General features: G+C 35.7%; 1 protein-coding gene across 5 annotated transcripts in view; it reads right to left on the reverse strand.

Moving 5' to 3' along the window:
* Positions 1–1,868: 1,868 nt before the first annotated feature.
* Positions 1,869–18,098, reverse strand: part of LOC113069440 (intermediate filament family orphan 2-like) — a 38,581-nt gene continuing 22,351 nt past the window's right edge. Inside the window, exons 2-10 of one of the 5 annotated variants that reach the window (XM_026242535.1) lie at positions 16,920–16,980; positions 14,797–14,892; positions 13,695–13,754; positions 11,890–12,060; positions 9,308–9,447; positions 8,164–8,353; positions 7,764–7,853; positions 7,501–7,625; positions 1,869–6,788 (exon numbers count right to left, since the gene is read on the reverse strand). In XM_026242535.1, the coding sequence (XP_026098320.1) occupies positions 6,701–6,788; positions 7,501–7,625; positions 7,764–7,853; positions 8,164–8,353; positions 9,308–9,447; positions 11,890–12,060; positions 13,695–13,754; positions 14,797–14,892; positions 16,920–16,980 (1,021 nt within the window). In that variant the 3' untranslated portion in view covers positions 1,869–6,700. Of the gene's footprint in view, positions 6,807–7,500; positions 7,626–7,763; positions 7,854–8,163; positions 8,354–9,307; positions 9,448–11,889; positions 12,061–13,694; positions 13,755–14,796; positions 14,893–16,919; positions 16,981–18,098 lie in introns of all 5 variants that reach the window. The other 4 variants (XM_026242534.1, XM_026242536.1, XM_026242537.1 and 1 more) reach the window with 4 other exon arrangements.

The following is an 18,098-nucleotide window of genomic DNA, read 5'->3' on the forward strand; positions in this document are numbered from 1 at the left end:
CTAGTGGGTTTCTGTCTTGTCTGCACGGCTGTGGCGGTCCTCTGCGCCACCCTAGTGGGTTTCTGTCTTGTCTGCACGGCTGTGGCGGTCCTCTGCGCCACCCTAGTGGGTTTCTGTCTTGTCTGCACGGCTGTGGCGGTCCTCGGCGCCACCCTAGTGGGTTTCTGTCTTGTCTGCACGGCTGTGGCGGTCCTCGGCGCCACCCTAGTGGGTTTCTGTCTTGTCTGCACGGCTGTGGCGGTCCTCGGCGCCACCCTAGTGGGTTTCTGTCTTGTCTGCACGGCTGTGGCGGTCCTCGGCGCCACCCTAGTGGGTTTCTGTCTTGTCTGCACGGCTGTGGCGGTCCTCTGCGCCACCCTAGTGGGTTTCTGTCTTGTCTGCACGGCTGTGGCGGTCCTCGGCGCCACCCTAGTGGGTTTCTGTCTTGTCTGCACGGCTGTGGCGGTCCTCTGCGCCACCCTAGTGGGTTTCTGTCTTGTCTGCACGGCTGTGGCGGTCCTCGGCGCCACCCTAGTGGGTTTCTGTCTTGTCTGCACGGCTGTGGCGGTCCTCTGCACCACCCTGGTGGGTTTCTGTCTTGTCTGCACGGCTGTGGCGGTCCTCGGCGCCACCCTGGTGGGTTTCTGTCTTGTCTGCACGGCTGTGGCGGTCCTCTGCACCACCCTGGTGGGTTTCTGTCTTGTCTGCACGGCTGTGGCGGTCCTCGGCGCCACCCTAGTGGGTTTCTGTCTTGTCTGCACGGCTGTGGCGGTCCTCTGCACCACCCTGGTGGGTTTCTGTCTTGTCTGCACGGCTGTGGCGGTCCTCGGCGCCACCCTAGTGGGTTTCTGTCTTGTCTGCACGGCTGTGGCGGTCCTCGGCGCCACCCTAGTGGGTTTCTGTCTTGTCTGCACGGCTGTGGCGGTCCTCTGCACCACCCTGGTGGGCTTCTGTCTCATCTGCACGGCTGTGGTGGTCCTCTGCTACGCCTTGTTAATTGCACACTTGTTAATTGCTTTCATCGTTTTAGTCCATATATACCTTGTTTGTTTCTATCAGTTTCATGGAGTCCTTGGTTTAGGTCACCCTGCTTTTTCATCCTGCTGTCTGTTACAGATTTATATCGCAAAATGCTTTTCCATCTCCCATTATCCACAATAACCCTTTTTCGCACAGTCAAAATCCACCTCAAACGAGCGTAAAACTTTTGCAGATTAAGGGATTTCTTTTCAGAATTTGGCATTTCCATCACTCGTTTCTGATGCGATACATGGAAACATGGCTAATAACTTCTAATGATTTACAGCCAAAGAGAGGAAAGAACAATAGGGTTGTGTCTGCAAGACCACAGGATGGATGGATAGATAGATAGATAGATAGATAGATAGATAGATAGATAGATAGATAGATAGATAGATAGATAGATAGATAGATAGATAGATAGATAGATAGATAGATAGATAGATAGATAGATAGATAGATGGAAAATTTAATTAAATAAATGTTATTTAAATATTCTCATCGCTAATCCTTGTTTGGTATTTAGAAATGTTTTATAAAAATGTTTAACTTGTCATTTTTAAATTCTTATGCATATGCTAGATTTATTTTATGATTATTTTGAAATATGACATTTATCTAAAACACTATGAATTACCATTGTGCATGAGACACATGAATTAAACATTCCTAAATTATTTTATTTAATATTTACATTTATTCTAAATGTATTTAAAATGTATTTAAATCTAAATAGTTATATAAAATTAAATAGTAATTTCAAAAACTAAATGATTAAATTAATAATAAAAATGTTTTAGAAATTACTTGCTTTTAGTTTGTGTAAACACCCACTGTACATTTATGGCCTTAAACATCAACAAAGCAAATTATTCAATTATGTTTATTTTTTATTCTTTTTGACCCCAGCACCAATTACATTCATTATTTTCAAACATACACCAGTAGCTCACACACCAGGAAAATTCATTTGCAGCAAAAACTAATAACAAAGACAGCATCATGTTCTAATGTACGTATAATGATCATTTCAGACGTCAAAGTAAATATCATAAAAATCAAGATAATAAACAGTGCTATGAGAAGGATTCAGAAGCTGAAAATCTTTCGTAGGCTTTCAGTAAAACTCACAGATGCTGGTATGATGATGGGGTCTAATGAACTGGTGCTTTATGCTTCATTAGAAATTCCATATTCATTTCAAAAGTAATTGTGCAAGTTATTGTGTAGTCAGCTTGGCGAATGGTCAAAACCCCACTTCAGTCCAGATCAGAACAAAGTCTGGCGAACAGACCTCATATGGTCGAATCCCAGTGGTCAAATGATGAAAAACATCCAACTAACGTTGTGTCTCATGAACTAAATATCATTCTCTACTCATGAGCTCATGTGATATTCTGTACATAAAGGCAAATCTTGATGTGACAACATTTAGCATTCTTAACTCATTTTGTTCCAGTCATTTTAACCCATAAAGACTTTTCTTTTTCCTGAAAATCCTATTTAACATTATTGAATTATACTAAAATGTGGCAACCTTGCTTAGAGATAATTTTTTTATGTAATTTGTGTACATTTTTGGTATTTTTTCCTGATTAAAAATGATCTGCCTACAAAAAATCCTTATAAATTGTTATGCCATATTATTACCAGATATTCTATTGTCTTTTTTATCAACTTGTTTTCATTTAATCAGAACACATTTAAGCTTATGCACTTCCGTTTTTTTAGCGAATATTTGTATAACTACAAATAATGCTTTTTTTCACTCATAAACTGATGTGAATAAACTCAGATGACCAGTCACTTTCAAAAAGAAATAAAAAATCTTAGTTAATTGAAAGAAAACAAGTTCACAAAAAGACAGCGCTGGGTAGTACCTGATTGCATGGAATCTGGATGACATAATCAAATCAGAAGTACTTGTAATTAGATTAGATTACCTTTTTAAAATGCCCATAAGATTACAGTTACGTTTTTATGGATTACAAAAATAATCAAAAAGCACTCATAATACATTAATTAATACGTGTAATCCAACAGATTATGTAACTAGAATTCTGTAATCAGTTATGGACTACAGTAATCTACCCAGCGCTGGTGATGGTGTAGCATAATGAGAGATTTACAAGCAGTTTTTAAAAGGCAAAAGACATTTCTGACTGGATTCACCAAGTTCACAAGGGTTAAGAAAAACACCATATTTGATATGAAGACAAAATGTTCGGCCTGAAACATACTCTATGCAAGTCTGTGATGTCAAATGCTACAAAACCTCAGTTTTATTGAGCATGTTTCTGGCTTTTAGCTTGTGTTTGTTAGCGCTACATGACCCCATCACAACAGTTTCATCTTTTACAGAAATGTGCACCTACATTTGCTGCCATTTTGTGCTTTCCTTAAAATGACAAAAAGACAAACATGATGACGACAGCATTACTTTCTCATCCAGTTTCAGTAAATTCCATCTGAATACAACATTAAAGCTCACAAACATGTATTTTTCTTTACTTTATACTGTATATATATAACTGTAACTTTTTTCTATAAAACATAATAAACACAATGGAATTAATTCAGAAAACATTTCTGAATATGATTTTGCGCATTAATTCTTGTGATACTGCCCTTTTCCTATTTTTATTTGTTCAAAAACCATAAAATCGGTTTTGAGAAGAGACATCTGGTCCATGTTATCCAGATTCAGACCAAAAAAATGTGCTTGATTTTCACCGTAAACAATAAAAAATATACTAACAGTGCTTGAAAAGGGGAAGACTCTAAAAGTGCATGTTTCATTTTCCAGGGAAAAGCTTTCAAATTAGCCCTAAAAATCCTGAACATTATACAATCAATTGATTTTTACATATTTAGGAAATTCAAAAGCCAGATTTTGTCCTATCATTTTAATAAGTTAGGAAATCAAATACACAAACAAAATTGCAAAATTTACAGATGATTTGATCAGATATGATATTAAACTTTTTAGCTAATTGAATAAACAAAAGTTATGCCTACTGATTTATTTACTATAAAATATTTTTTTAAAACAGTTTGCGACCATATTTTGAGCTTATATTTACATATTTGATCTTATTATTAAATCACTGATCAGTTTAATAAAACCCATCAAATTTCCCCATATTTCAGATTAAATATGTTTAAATATGAACCCAGGAATGTACACTACTGGTCAAAAGTTTGTCTCTTATGCTCAAAAATACAGTTAAACCAGTAATAATGTGTAATACCATTACAATTTAAAATACCTGACATATTTTAAAATGTAATTTATTCATGTGAATTTTCAGAATCTTTACTCCAGTCGTCTAATATGCTGATTTGATGCTTAAGAAATGTTTCTTCTTATTATTAATGTTGAAAACAGTTGTGCTGCTTCATATGTTTGTGTTTTGATCAAACAAGGAGCAGGAGAGACTTCTTTCAAAAACATTAAGAATCGTAATTCTTCCAAACTTTTGACCAATAGCGTATAAGATAAAAATGCTAAATACAAAGAAGCCAAAAAAGAAAACAAAAAGACCACCATATTAACAAACCTCATCGATACAGAAATGTTATAAGCCACATCCAGGAAAACAAACCTGAATCTGGAAGAGTGGCCATCATAAGGGCTTCAATACAACGTCCAATCCCATAATCCTATGCTTTTGCATCTACATATATTTATAGACATGGGTATAATTTCAGATACACCCAGCTTGGTCAATGTACAATCAAAACCTCCACCTGAAAACTCTTCCCATGATTACCGTGAGTGCAAACTTTGGAAAGAAGTGGAAATGCAGTAAGGCCATCCAAAATGAACCGGCAATGTATTTATAGGCACACAGCTCTTTCATGTTTGAGATACTGATATGTGTGACTCTCGAAAAAGCTTCAATCTTCATTGGTTTCTGCTAAAAATGATGGGACATAGTCCACAGAATTTGCCATTAAGTGCGTAAACATTAACACGTGAACATTGTACATAACACATGAAATCACCTAAGGCAAATCCAACCCAGCTAATAGGAAAGGTGTTGCTTATGTTCTTACGTTCGTTAATAATGTTCTCAAAACTTTGGCAAAAATAAAATAAAAAAATAAAACATTTATTAAACTTTTTTTTTTTTTCTGAAACTTTTAGTTGGACATTAGTTTTTTAAGTGAAACTACTTGTTTCAGATAGTTCAGAGAACATTCAAAACTAACATTTCAACAACGTTAGCAAAATTATTGTAATGTTATAAAATTGAATGTTCCCTTAACATTCGCAGAACCAGAAAAAAACAAAACATAATTTTTAACCCTCTGATGTGCGTTGTGTGAAGGTAAAAAAAAAAAATCACTGAATTATTTTTTTATTTCAATAAAATGAATGTACTATGTTTTAGTTTTTATGTATTTTTTAATTTAACATTTTGTATTTTTAGGGGATTTTATGGTATTAATTTGTATTTTTTCCAGTAGTTATAATCCATTTATTAATGTTAAGCACTTTTTGAGCATAGACCTGAAAAACTGTCATAAATTTTAAAAGCTTTGGAGAACAGACTTAGGTTTGGTCTCTTTCTTAAAGAAAACGCTTTGCGGATTATTGTTTATGTGAAAAAAGTTTTTAAGTGAAAAAGTTTAGCTTTAATGTTATAAATTTACGTATTTTAATATTTACATATTTTCCAAAACATTTCACTTTAAAACTGTGGGAAAGTCAAAGCCATAAATCTAAACAAGTGTGTTCCAAATTTGATATCAAAAAAAAAAAAAAAAAAAAGTTTTCTGTGAGACGTTCTTTGAGCGCAGTACCAAATGTTTCCACTAGATAAAATTCACTTCCCAATCATTTCCACTGTGTGAATTTTTTATATATTTTGTTCACATAAAAAGTGCCAAAACCTTTACCAAGTTTCATTGCATTCTGATGAAGTAAAAAAAAAAAAAAAAAACGCAAACAATTATTGGATTTAAAAAAACTAATATATATATACCGAAGAGCACCAGAGGGTTAAAACATTTAAACATTTTGATGTTCAGAGAACATTCATAAATAATATTCACATTACTAACTGGGAATGTCAGCAAAACATTCCTAAAGCTTAGTTTCGTTAGCTGGGAAAACACATATCATGAAATAAGGCTGATTGCATAGAACATGGGCTTTTTCTGTGTTCCACATTCGCTGAACATCTTCGACTGGATTCGGGGCTTAAAAAGGCCAAAATGTTTCTGCAGTAAACCATTGATTTCTGAAGTAGTTTTTAGAAAAATAAAAAGCCACAAATATTAAGGAAAGCATTCTGAAGGTCAGTCCTTTTTGCTCTGATTGGCTTTCAGTCTTGCGTATCACTCATGTTGCATGAACGTTTTCCGGTTTCTAATTGAGATATGGACTTAATTTCAGGTTTGATCGGGTGTATTGTGTGACGTATTTTGGCTGGGATTGATCTGATTCAGAGTTCAGCTGACCTGTGACAGCTGTGGCACCATGTGACGCATCAATATTGATGTTGAATCACAAAAACAACCCTCATCAACTCCACCCCACTCTGACACGGAGACATTAAAGCACCTACAGGATCTGGGGTTTGTGTGAGTGGGCTCTGTTCCTCAGTGTAACGCCATTGGCTGATTGCTGGGAGGCCCGAGATCTGATTGGAGCTCAGTGGGGGGAAGAGGGCGGGGTCAGCCTGGGCAGGTATCAGCTGATTGGCCCCTCCATCTCTCCATCCTTGTCCGACTCGTCTTGTATCTCGTCAGTGTTCCCTGAGTCACTGCTCACAGATGAGCTGATGGAAAGAGAATTTCTGAATGAGAAACAGAAGATAATTTATTAAAACACACACACACACACACACACACAAAGAGAAACCTTATTCTCAAGAAATGGTGTCATTTGTGTCTGCATGACAAGAGATAAAATGAACAGAAAATCTAACCAAAGTTAAAACTATATTTATAAAATAATTATAAATAAATATATTTCATTACTGAAAATAAAGTAAATGTTAAATAAAATAAGAGAACATAAGAATGCTTAAACTTAAACATTTCTCAACTTAAAAATAAAAAGTACGACCTGCATTTTTTTTTTATAAAATTAGTATGAAATATATATATATATATATATATATATATATATATATATATATATATATATATATATATGTATATATATGTGTGTGTATGTATATAAATATACAATTATTTTAAAAAATGACTAAAATTATTTAAACTATTAAGAAATTAAAAATACTTATATAAAAAATATATAAATAAAAATTAAAATAGAACACAGAAAAAAATAGTATTGTGTGTAGAAATGACCAGCCATGTCATACAAGACTAAAACCTCAGATTAAAATGGAAGTGATTTATAATTTGTAAGCTGATCACGACTTGCCTACTTAGGACACATTGCTAAGCTTTTTCTTAAATACTTTTGAACACTAGAAACATTTCAGATGGAGCTGTTTTTATCTGAATCATCAGTGAAATCACCTGCCACCCTTGATCATTCTCCTGCACGTCTCCATCTGCACGTCCAGCCCTCGCTTCATGCTGCACATCTCCATGTACTCATGCAGATGTCTGTTCATGTCACTCTTAGCCGTGGCCAACTCCATCTGCGCGTCAGAGAGAAATACATAATTACATACAACATTTTATGTGTCAGAAAAGACGAGAGGTTCAGTAGGAAAATAAACACAACCACAACCAATCACAGTTTGGCTCGGGAAGGAAATATAGAAAAACATTCTAACCTCGATTTGTCCGATTGTCTCCTGATATTCCTGCTCTCTGGTCTTGATAAGAGACTCAGTCTCATCGATGAGATTTCCTAGACTACCGTCCTAAGAAATAAGACACATGATGGCTTTTTTCAATTATATTTACTCTCCGTTTATATTGAGAACAACCCTGACAACAGAAAGAGGTACTTTTAGTTAATACTTTTACATTTACATTTAGTCATTTAGCAGATGCTTTTATCCAAAGCGACTTACAAATGAGGACAGTGGAAGCAATCAAAAACAACAAAAGAGCAATGATATAGAAGTGCTATAACAAGTCTCAGTTAAGCCTTTTTTTAAAACATTGAAACATGTTGAAAACTCCAGTCATATGAACAGTGGTGTATATGGATGCTCAGAGGAAACTCACCGTTTCTTGTGCGTCTGCGTTGCAGTCGAGGGCACCGGTGTTGTTAGTAAGGCCGTAGGGCACGTTGTAATTGGCAAAATCCTCCCATAACAGCAGCGTATCATCGTTCTCTTCCCATGTCAAACTGTCACAGTCATCATCGATCTCAAACGTCTCCCGCCTAGCAACAAATGAGTTATCTGAATAATGTCTGCGTGTTAGGACAAAGAAAGGGATGGAAAGGGATGAGAGAGAAAGAGTGGACAGTGAAGACGGTCTCGGACGGCCAGCACAAGACGAGAGTATAGAAAAGCACGAAACAGGACACATACACACACAAACATGTTAAATGAGGCCCAGATCTGATTTTTCCCTCACTGTGAATGGCAAGATTTGCACTCGCAGTTTTAATCTGGATTTTAATGTTTTTTTTTTTTTTTTATGTGACTTGTTATAAGATTGTTTTAACGAATCATTAAAGCCTGACATATATATATATATTTTTAAAATGGAATAGTTAAAAAAAAAAAAGATTCAGAATTTTTTTTTTTTTTATGTACGTTTTTTTTTTGTCCTCTGTAATACATCAGGTTTCATGGCTCATATAGGAATGATATAATAAGAACAGAAGAATAAATTTAGCAAAAACATGCAATTTCCAAAACCATCCAACCAAATACAAATTGAATTGTTTATAATGCCATATCAATAACATTAACACTGTGTTTCGAAAGAAATGTGCATTCAAGTTTTGTTTACGTCTTACTTGTTTGTATGCATGTCAGATAAGAAGTTTTGCAGTTTAGACCAGGGTAAGATATGATCCATATCTCAAAAAGTACAATGTGAAGAATCTCAAAAATATCAGATCTGAGGAGGAAATCAGAATCAGGCACTTTGGTTTGCGGCTACAATAGCAACTAAAGCCGTTAGTGAAAGTGTGGAAGCGAGAACTAGACAAAACACGGAAGTACCAGCTTTACATGAATATGACATCAAAGTTTAAAGATTCAAATCTCAATCCCCACTCATTACAAATACAAATACAACCCCCCCCCCCCCCCCCCACACACACACAGTTGTTTTGTCTTTCTGCAATTCTTTGCATCTCCACTTGGTGCTGCCAGAGTGTAAGCATGAGATTTGTGAGTGTGTGAGGACTCACAGCTGGTTGATCATGCGTTTCATCTCGTCTGTGATGTTGAATGGGACGTCCTCCTCCGAAGTGCTGGGATCTGCATCCATCTCTGAGTTTTCCTCATCTGATACTGGCTTCTTCTCCTTCTTTTTGCACACAACAGCCATCTAAGACACACAAAAGATATTTACTTAGTGTAATTTTATGCCAGTACATCGGCTGGTTTAGGCCTAGAAAAATACATATTATACTAAAAACCGCCAGCAGGTGGCGACAAGTCCCTGCCTTAATGAGTGATTCTTTGAATCATTCATTCAAATGATTCATTTGAAATCAGTTTAAAAACAAAGCAAGAGGCCGTCTTTATTCATAGATTATTGAAATATTTACACAAATGATTCAGACAAAAACAGACTGATCAGGAACTGACTGCAGTGTTGCTCTGAGACGCGCAAATGTCCTGCTCCGACTTTGTTTGGTTTTCTTGGTGAAAAAAACAAACAAAAAAACGTTTGTGTCACGTTTTTATAAGTGTCGTATAAAGTTAATCTCACATACGCGATCATGAGACAATTATTACTTTTCTTAGAATTTTTATAAATTATCTTGCAATTGTGAGTTATAAAGTCTGATTCTGAGGGGGAAAATACTTTTCTTACTATTGTGTTTATATTTTACAATTCTGACCTTATAATGCGGCAATTTCATAAAATTCACCTTTATTTCTCAAAATTACTTTATTTCTCAGAATTGTGAGTTTAAATCACACAAATCTGACCTTCTAACTTCTTACTGCGAGTTTATATCTTCCAATTCTGAGAAAAGTCAGAACCGTGGGATTTAAACTAGCAATTGCAAGAAAAAAGTGAGAATTGTGAAAAAAGGTCGCCTCGATACTTAAGTATATCATATCTAATAAATAAAGATAAACAAAAACTTATACCGGGAATATATTCTTCTATCGGTGCTGGTATTGCTAGATCTCAGTGCTGCGTTTGACACTGTCGATCATAACATACTACTAGAGAGACTGGAAAACTGGGTTGGGCTTTCTGGGGTGGTACATAAATGGTTCAGGTCATACTTAGAAGGGAGAAGCTATTATGTGAGTCTAGGAGAGCATAAGTCTAAGTGGACGTCCATGACATGCGGAGTCCCACAAGGCTCAATTCTTGCACCGCTCTTGTTTAACCTGTATATGCTTCCACTGAGTCAAATAATGAGAAAGAACCAAATTGCCTATCACAGCTATGCTGATGATACCCAGATTTACCTAGCCTTATCTCCAAATGACTACAGCCCCATTGACTCCCTCTGCCAATGCATTGATGAAATTAATAGTTGGATGTGCCAGAACTTTCTTCAGTTAAACAAGGAAAAAACTGAAGTCATTGCATTTGGAAACAAAGATGAAGTTCTCAAGGTGAATGCATACCTTGACTCTAGGGGTCATACAACTAATAAACAAGTCAGGAATCTTGGTGTGATTCTGGAGACAGACCTTAGTTTCAGTAGTCATGTCAAAGCAGTAACTAAATCAGCATACTATCATTTAAAAAACATTGCAAGAATTAGATGTTTTGTTTCCAGTCAAGACTTGGAGAAACTAGTACATGCCTTTATCACCAGCAGGGTGGACTATTGTAATGGGCTCCTCACTGGCCTTCCCAAAAAGACCATTAGACAGCTTCAGCTCATCCAGAACGCTGCTGCCAGGATTCTGACTAGAACCAGAAAATCTGAGCATATCACACCAGTCCTCAGGTCCTTACACTGGCTTCCAGTTACATTTAGGATTGATTTTAAAGTACTTTTACTCATATATAAGTCACTAAATGACCTAGGACCGAAATATATTTCAGATATGCTCACTGAATATAAACCTAACAGAGCACTCAGATCATTAGGATCAAGTAAGTTAGAAATACCAAGGGTTCACACAAAACAAGGGGAGTCCTCCTTTAGTTACTATGCTGCCCGCAGTTGGAATCAGCTTCCAGAAGAGATCAGATGTGCTAAAACACTAGTCACATTTAAATCTAGACTCAAAACGCATCTTTTTAGTTGTGCATTTATTGAATGACCACTGTGCTATGTCCGAACTGATTGCACTATATTTTCACTGTTTTATTTTATCTAAAATCATTTTCTAACTGTTTTTAAATTGATTTTAAGTAAACGTTTTAATCATTTTAAAAGTTTTAAAATTGCTTGTTTTATTTTTTTTATTTTTTCTTTTTCATGATTATTTTACTTTCTTTGATGTAAAGCACTTTGAATTACCATTGTGTATGAAATGTGCTATATAAATAAACTTCCCTTGCCTTGCTTTGCCTTTCATTACATTCTAACCACATTCTATTCTAAGAGGCTTAATCACGCAGTGAATGCTTTTGGATTCCTAAAGTGCAAAGAATAATCATTTAAACAACAATTATCGTAGACAATGAATATCACACAGCCCTATTAGAGCCACATAATAAAATCAGCTCATGCACTGGAACTGGACTTGAGTGTGGCTTGGTGCAGTGCAATGTGATAAGTTCATGTGCAGGGCAGGAGAGATCTTGCCTCAGCAGTTTTACTCTAGTATTGCGTGTTTTCCCCACCCTGTCTGCTGATGCTCTGGATGGACTGACGCTGAACATCTTCGACACGTCCTCTGAGTTCCTCTGCTGAGCCACGTCACACAGTTTGGCCGTGATGTCGATTCTCCTGCAGATGTCCATGTCCACCTTCATGGCTTTCTCCTGAATCTTGGTGTCGAGGTCGGACATTTGCTGAGCAAAGATTCAAGCAGTGTTAGAAACCGAAAAAAAACTATTTCTGTACAGATAATGATTTTATGATGCTTGAGAAACAACAGTAACAGTTGCAGTGCCGTCAGATTTGTGCTTCGTCAGGGTGGAGTTTGGTCTATGAATGTAGTTTGTTTTAAAAAGCAATAGCCACTTTATTTTCACTCCTGTAATTGTCCATGAATTGTTCGTTCAGTTTAAATATCAAGTATGGTCCAATCAATCTATTAAAATGTTAATTTACTTATTTTGAAAAAAGTGTAATATTGATACAAAAATTAATTAATTGTTAATATAATATATATATATATTTTTTAATAAATGTAAAAAATAAATATATATACATATTTTTTTAAGAAATTACAACAAATTATAAAGAATGTATATTGGTTCAAATGAAAAAAAAATATTTAAAAATTTAAAAACTAATTTTATTATTTTAAATAAAAATAAATGTAAAATACATTTTAATATTCTCAAAATAAAAACTATGTTGTGAATTTTTTTTTATATTTAAAAAAAGTATAGCTTACTGTTAAAAATAAAAATAATAAATAAAAATAACAATAAAAAAATTAAAATGATCTCTCAAAAAACAAAAAAAATAAACACCGTACATAACTTATTGTTCAGCTTGGTTCTCTAAACACTACACAAATAAAAATTTTAATAAAAAAAAAAATACCATTGTCACCAACCAATTTTTTTTTATTAGGTTGTAAAATACTGTTTTTTCATGCAACTGAACAGAGTGTTCAAACAGCATTAAGTGACAATTGTGTTTAGCTGCAGTGTGCAAATGGCCATATGTAATTGTGCAAATTCAAACTGAGAAACTCAGATCACTCTAAATAATTAAAATCTTCATGCTGAACATCAATTATAAGCCACCAACAAGGACATCAACACATCAGTCATAAATCAATGCCATTGCACACAGATGCTTAGACCAACAAGTTAGTCTTGTGGTAAATCCACAGGCACGCAACAAACTTGAGCAGTTAATTTTACCTAAAGGCCTCATGGGAAACAATTGCTCTGACTCATTTATTCTGTATGGAGGAGTCAAAGACGTTGACCCTGTTTGTTGTTTCTTAATTAAAAACGCAACACATTTAGGGCAACATATGCAAGTTTATTTTCCATTCCACAGAATAAAAAAAGTAACTGGGACTTTCTAACAATTTTGCCTTTTCTTCCTCGTAACATTGAGGAATCTATATTCGACAGTTCTGGGAAGAGAACTTGTATTCCTTGCATTTGTGAGATTATAAACTTGCAATTCTGAGAAGAAAATCTTAATTTGAGATATAAACTTGCAACTGTGATTAAAAACGAAAATCTGGCTATAGTGACTTTATTCTATAATCCTACTCAGAATTGCACGTTTAAATCTATTATAAATCTCTCAAAGGCAAGTTCTAAACTTTTTCTCAGAACTGCAAGAAAAAAGTCTGAATTGTGAGATGAAGAGTCGTGATTACTGTTTGAAAGGTTTTATTCCATGGCCAAAACAAGCTTTTATTGAAACAGATGCACGTTAAACAAATCAGGGCAATTGTTTTTCTTTATTAAACGCAATGCTTTTACAGATCACATCTTGCATTCTCTCTTACTTTCAGGTCCAGGATTTTCCTCCGGTTCTCTACAGCTTTAGAGTGGCGGCGTCCGCCAGCCTTTACAATAAATAGTGATTTCAGTTCACAGCTTTTATTGCTTCAAAACTATTTGTGATTTTTACAGCACACAGTGACACTGGTGTGAAGGACTGGCTGACAGATGAGGCAATTCCAGAGCAAAGATGAGTAACTAAACATTAACCCGTAAATCCAGGTGACATGGGGTTAAACGGTTTATTCATCCCTCACCATCTAGACCACAGATCGAAGGTGTGTGTGTGAGATAATGATATAATAATAATGAGACTCAAAACAGAGCTCTGTTTGTGTGTGTATTGGCTTAGCTGGGTGTTTCTGCCGAAGGGGAAAGAAGCCAAATAAGGCCGAGCGTGTTTCTCTGCTGTCAGGAAACAGAAGTCGTGGAAAACCAACAGTCATAGGGTTTACTTTAGAATAAAGGGATAGCTCACCCAAAAATCTAAATCTGCTGTAAATTTCGCCCCTTCATTCAAGTGCTCGGTGCTCGAATATCACTCCGGATAACAGTTAATAATGTTGTAAATAATGTTCAGTTTCTTGCACATACTGATAACTTCACTTCATAAGACCTCAGTATATTGTCAATAGTGACAGGTTAATTTTTTAAGTTTTTTGCTTTTTATTCTTAAAAGCTGAATAAATGGATCAACAAGGATTACTGTTTACTAAGGTTTTACTGCTAAAAACCTTATTTACTGTTGAAGAAAAAGAAAACACATACATATTTGGTGACCCGAGGTTAAGTAAAATAACAGCACTTCTTTATTTTAGGGTGAAGTGTCCCTTTAAGCTATTAAAGACTTGATTTAAAATCCATTTATTAAATATTTAATTTATTTTAGCCATGTCAGGAGCACTGACTATATTCATGGCAAAAACAATTCAACTTTGACATGAATAAACACATCATCCATCATCCAATAAATACTGTGTTTCTTGGACTGAAAACACTTTCTTATGTTGTGATCTTCATTGTGAAAAACAGATTTTGACTGTCCTCTCTGAAGAAAATGTCTCAAGTCTCTGTGATAATTTGGTCTCCAGATTTGGAAATACTCACATCGCTCATGAGGCTCTTGAAGACCACCAGTTCAGCTTTCAGTCTTTCGACCTTCTCGTTCAGCTCGTCCTGAATGGCTTCGGATTCGTTTACATTCTGAACACACCCGAACACAAATACAGCCAAACATGAGTACACAAAGCAGCATAAGAATACATGTGATGACACTTTTAGCAGCATTCAAAAGAAGACTTTTCAGCTCATGAAGACTGTATTTATTTAGTCAAAAATACAGTAAAAACACTAATATTGTAAAATAATATTTAATTTGAAAATAACTGTTTTCTATTTTAATATCTTTTAAGTTGAATTTATTCCTGTGATGCAAAGCTGTATTTTCAGCATCATTGCTCCAGTCTTCAGTGTCACATGATCCTTCAGAAATCAATATCAATGTTGTTATGCTGCTTCATATTATTGTGGAAACCGATCCTTTTTATTTCAGAATTCTCTGATGAATAGAAATGTCTTAATGAAGCTCAGTGACAGATCTTGATGTAAAACATGACGCCAGTGCAGCACATCAACCCCAGCCTGAGCAAACACACACTCTCCAGTCTAATGAAACCCTCACAGCCTCGGCGCTGAAGGCTGGAGAGGAAATCCATACGACTCAGGACAGAATTTAAAAAGCTGGCTCTGAGCATGTTTGGGATCTCTGGGGACGCTTCTCTCCTTGGCGGTTTTGCTGACCCATAATCCAACACGAACACAGACGCAGCCGTTTATTGATTTTCCCGCTGCATTAGCAGAGGACGGATCTCACACCTGCGGCACGTTTCTGAGGGGAACGTGGGGAGTTTGAGACTGACATGGATGCAGCACTGGGCCACGCGGACATATCTAAACTATTAAACTCCTAAATGCATCCCATTTACAGCCCTGTCCCAGATTGTTTGAGGTCTCTCACACACACAGTGGAGTTGAGATCTCTTCTAAGACTTTAAAGGAGAAACATGTAAGAACCAATAGAGCAAAATTATTTGTCAAATTATACAAAAAACTGGTCCAAACATTACATTGCTAATATAGATGTTAAAATGTATTTATTTAAACATATAAAAGATTTTACACACACACACACACACACACACACACACGCACACACACACACACACACACACACACACACACACACACACACACACACACACACATATATATATATATATAAGCATTATGCATATAGACATGCATTCACTCAAAACTATTTTCTTGCCCCTGTTATTTATCGAATATATTTTCTAATGCATTTTAATATACATATATTAATATTGTCCGAAAATACATTTTCACAAATAGATTTTGTATTCAATCAAAATGTATTTTAAGACTGGAAATGTATTTGTATTTTCTTGCCGCTTGAATTATGTTTGAATTATTATTATTTTTCTCATATGTTTCTCATTTATTAATAATTTTCTGGCCATTTTATGAAAGCTAAATTTTTCAAAATACATTTATAAACTCAAAATGCATTTTAAGATCGAACACATTTTCTGTCCAGTTCATTTTATATTTATTTTATGTTTTTATTTTTACATACATATTTTTAGATCAGCCTTTGAAGTACGATTTATAATATATATTAGTGTTTAACCCAAAAAGAAAATTATGTCATCATTTACTCACTCTCAAGTTGTTCCAAAGCTGTATGAGTTTCTGTGTTCTGTTGAACACAAAAAAATATATATTTCGAAGAATGTGTGTAAACAAAAAGTTGACGGTAGCCATTGACTTCCATGGTATTTATTTTCATACTATGGAAGTCAATGGGGACCTGAAACTGTTTGGTTACCAACATTCTAAAAAATACAGTCACATACAGGTTTGGAACAACGTGAGGGTGAGTAAATGATGACAGAACTTTCTCTTTATTTAAGCTGTGCTGTTTACAACAAAAATCATAAATTCCACATATATTTTGACCAGAAAAATTATCTTATTTGTGTTTTGCATTTGTAGTTGGGCATTTTAAATATGATGCTTTAACTGTATAATGTCAGTATTACCCTACATCATGATATCTGGATGTCATAGTTAGCTATGAGGTTTTAAAGTGAGAAACCCATCTCCGTTTCACAGTGAGAGAGTCTAGACGGCTGGAGAACAGGTGAGCTCACCTCCTGCAGCGTCTGCACCTTCGACTCCATCTGTTCTCTTCTCGACAGCTCCTCTTCCCATCTGCAACACACGGGACACACCTCTGATGAGTCTGACCATTACACTATGAGTCATTTTATATCATGGTAACAGTGCACAATTTTGTGATATTTTAACAACAGTCTTAAAGCCTCCTTTGGTGGAGAATCCAATCCAGCCGGTCTCAGCTTCTTGTCTGTGTGATGTCACACAGATCCAGGCCCCTTCCATGATTGTTGATTGACACTGGTGTTTTACCTTAGCCCCGCCCCTGATCGAGCTGTGAACTGTCTGCCATTGTTTCAACCCCGGAGCAGGGGTAGACAAGAATGACTCTTAAGAGACTGAGGGGTTTTGTTGTTGGATGTGATAATGAAGATTATCACAGTACAGTCTTCATTTACTCCCGACATCTGACATTATGTTTGTTTTTAAGGGAATGTTCCCCCGATCAACCTAAATGCATCTATGTTTGTGCGAATCATTCGTGATCCAGCCTCATCTACAGAAGAAGTGAGTATAAGGTTCTTTAAATCTTTGCAAATCACCTTTCCTAATAACGTGCTAGTTGGCAAGTTCTGTGGCAAAATACGGCTAAAGTTTACAGTCTCGTGAGAATGACTTGTCAACCCACAGAAAGAGAGGGGCGGGGTGAGCAGAGCTCATGAATATTTAAAGGAACACGCACCGAAATGGGTTGCTGCAAACAGAGATGTTTTCAACAAGATAAAAACAGTGTTGTTTTACACTACCATTGAAAAAAAATTAACCAAAGTATGTTATAGACTTTTTATTAAGACCATAAAGAATCATATCAACTTGTGGAAAATAGGCATCCGATGACCTCTTTAAGTATAGTTCAACATATATTTACATAAATACATATGCACAATATATACAATATATTTTGTGTTTATATTGTGTTGAAGGATAATCATATCTGTTCCTCAGCTCAGGAATCCTCTGGTAAAGCCCCGGATGTGCTCCTCTGCTGTCTGTGGTGTGTGTGTCTGGGACAGGGCAGATCTGTAACCCTGTAGTGCCCTGACCGAGAGTGGAAAACCAGCACAACCAATGGGAAACATTGAATTAAAAGTTTTGTATGGGTGGGCAATATACCGGTAGATACGATTAAGTGGTAGAAGTTTGTCATTCGGTAG

The sequence above is a fragment of the Carassius auratus genome, unplaced genomic scaffold, assembly GCF_003368295.1.
Source record: "Carassius auratus strain Wakin unplaced genomic scaffold, ASM336829v1 scaf_tig00001591, whole genome shotgun sequence".
Classification (NCBI taxonomy): domain Eukaryota; kingdom Metazoa; phylum Chordata; class Actinopteri; order Cypriniformes; family Cyprinidae; genus Carassius; species Carassius auratus.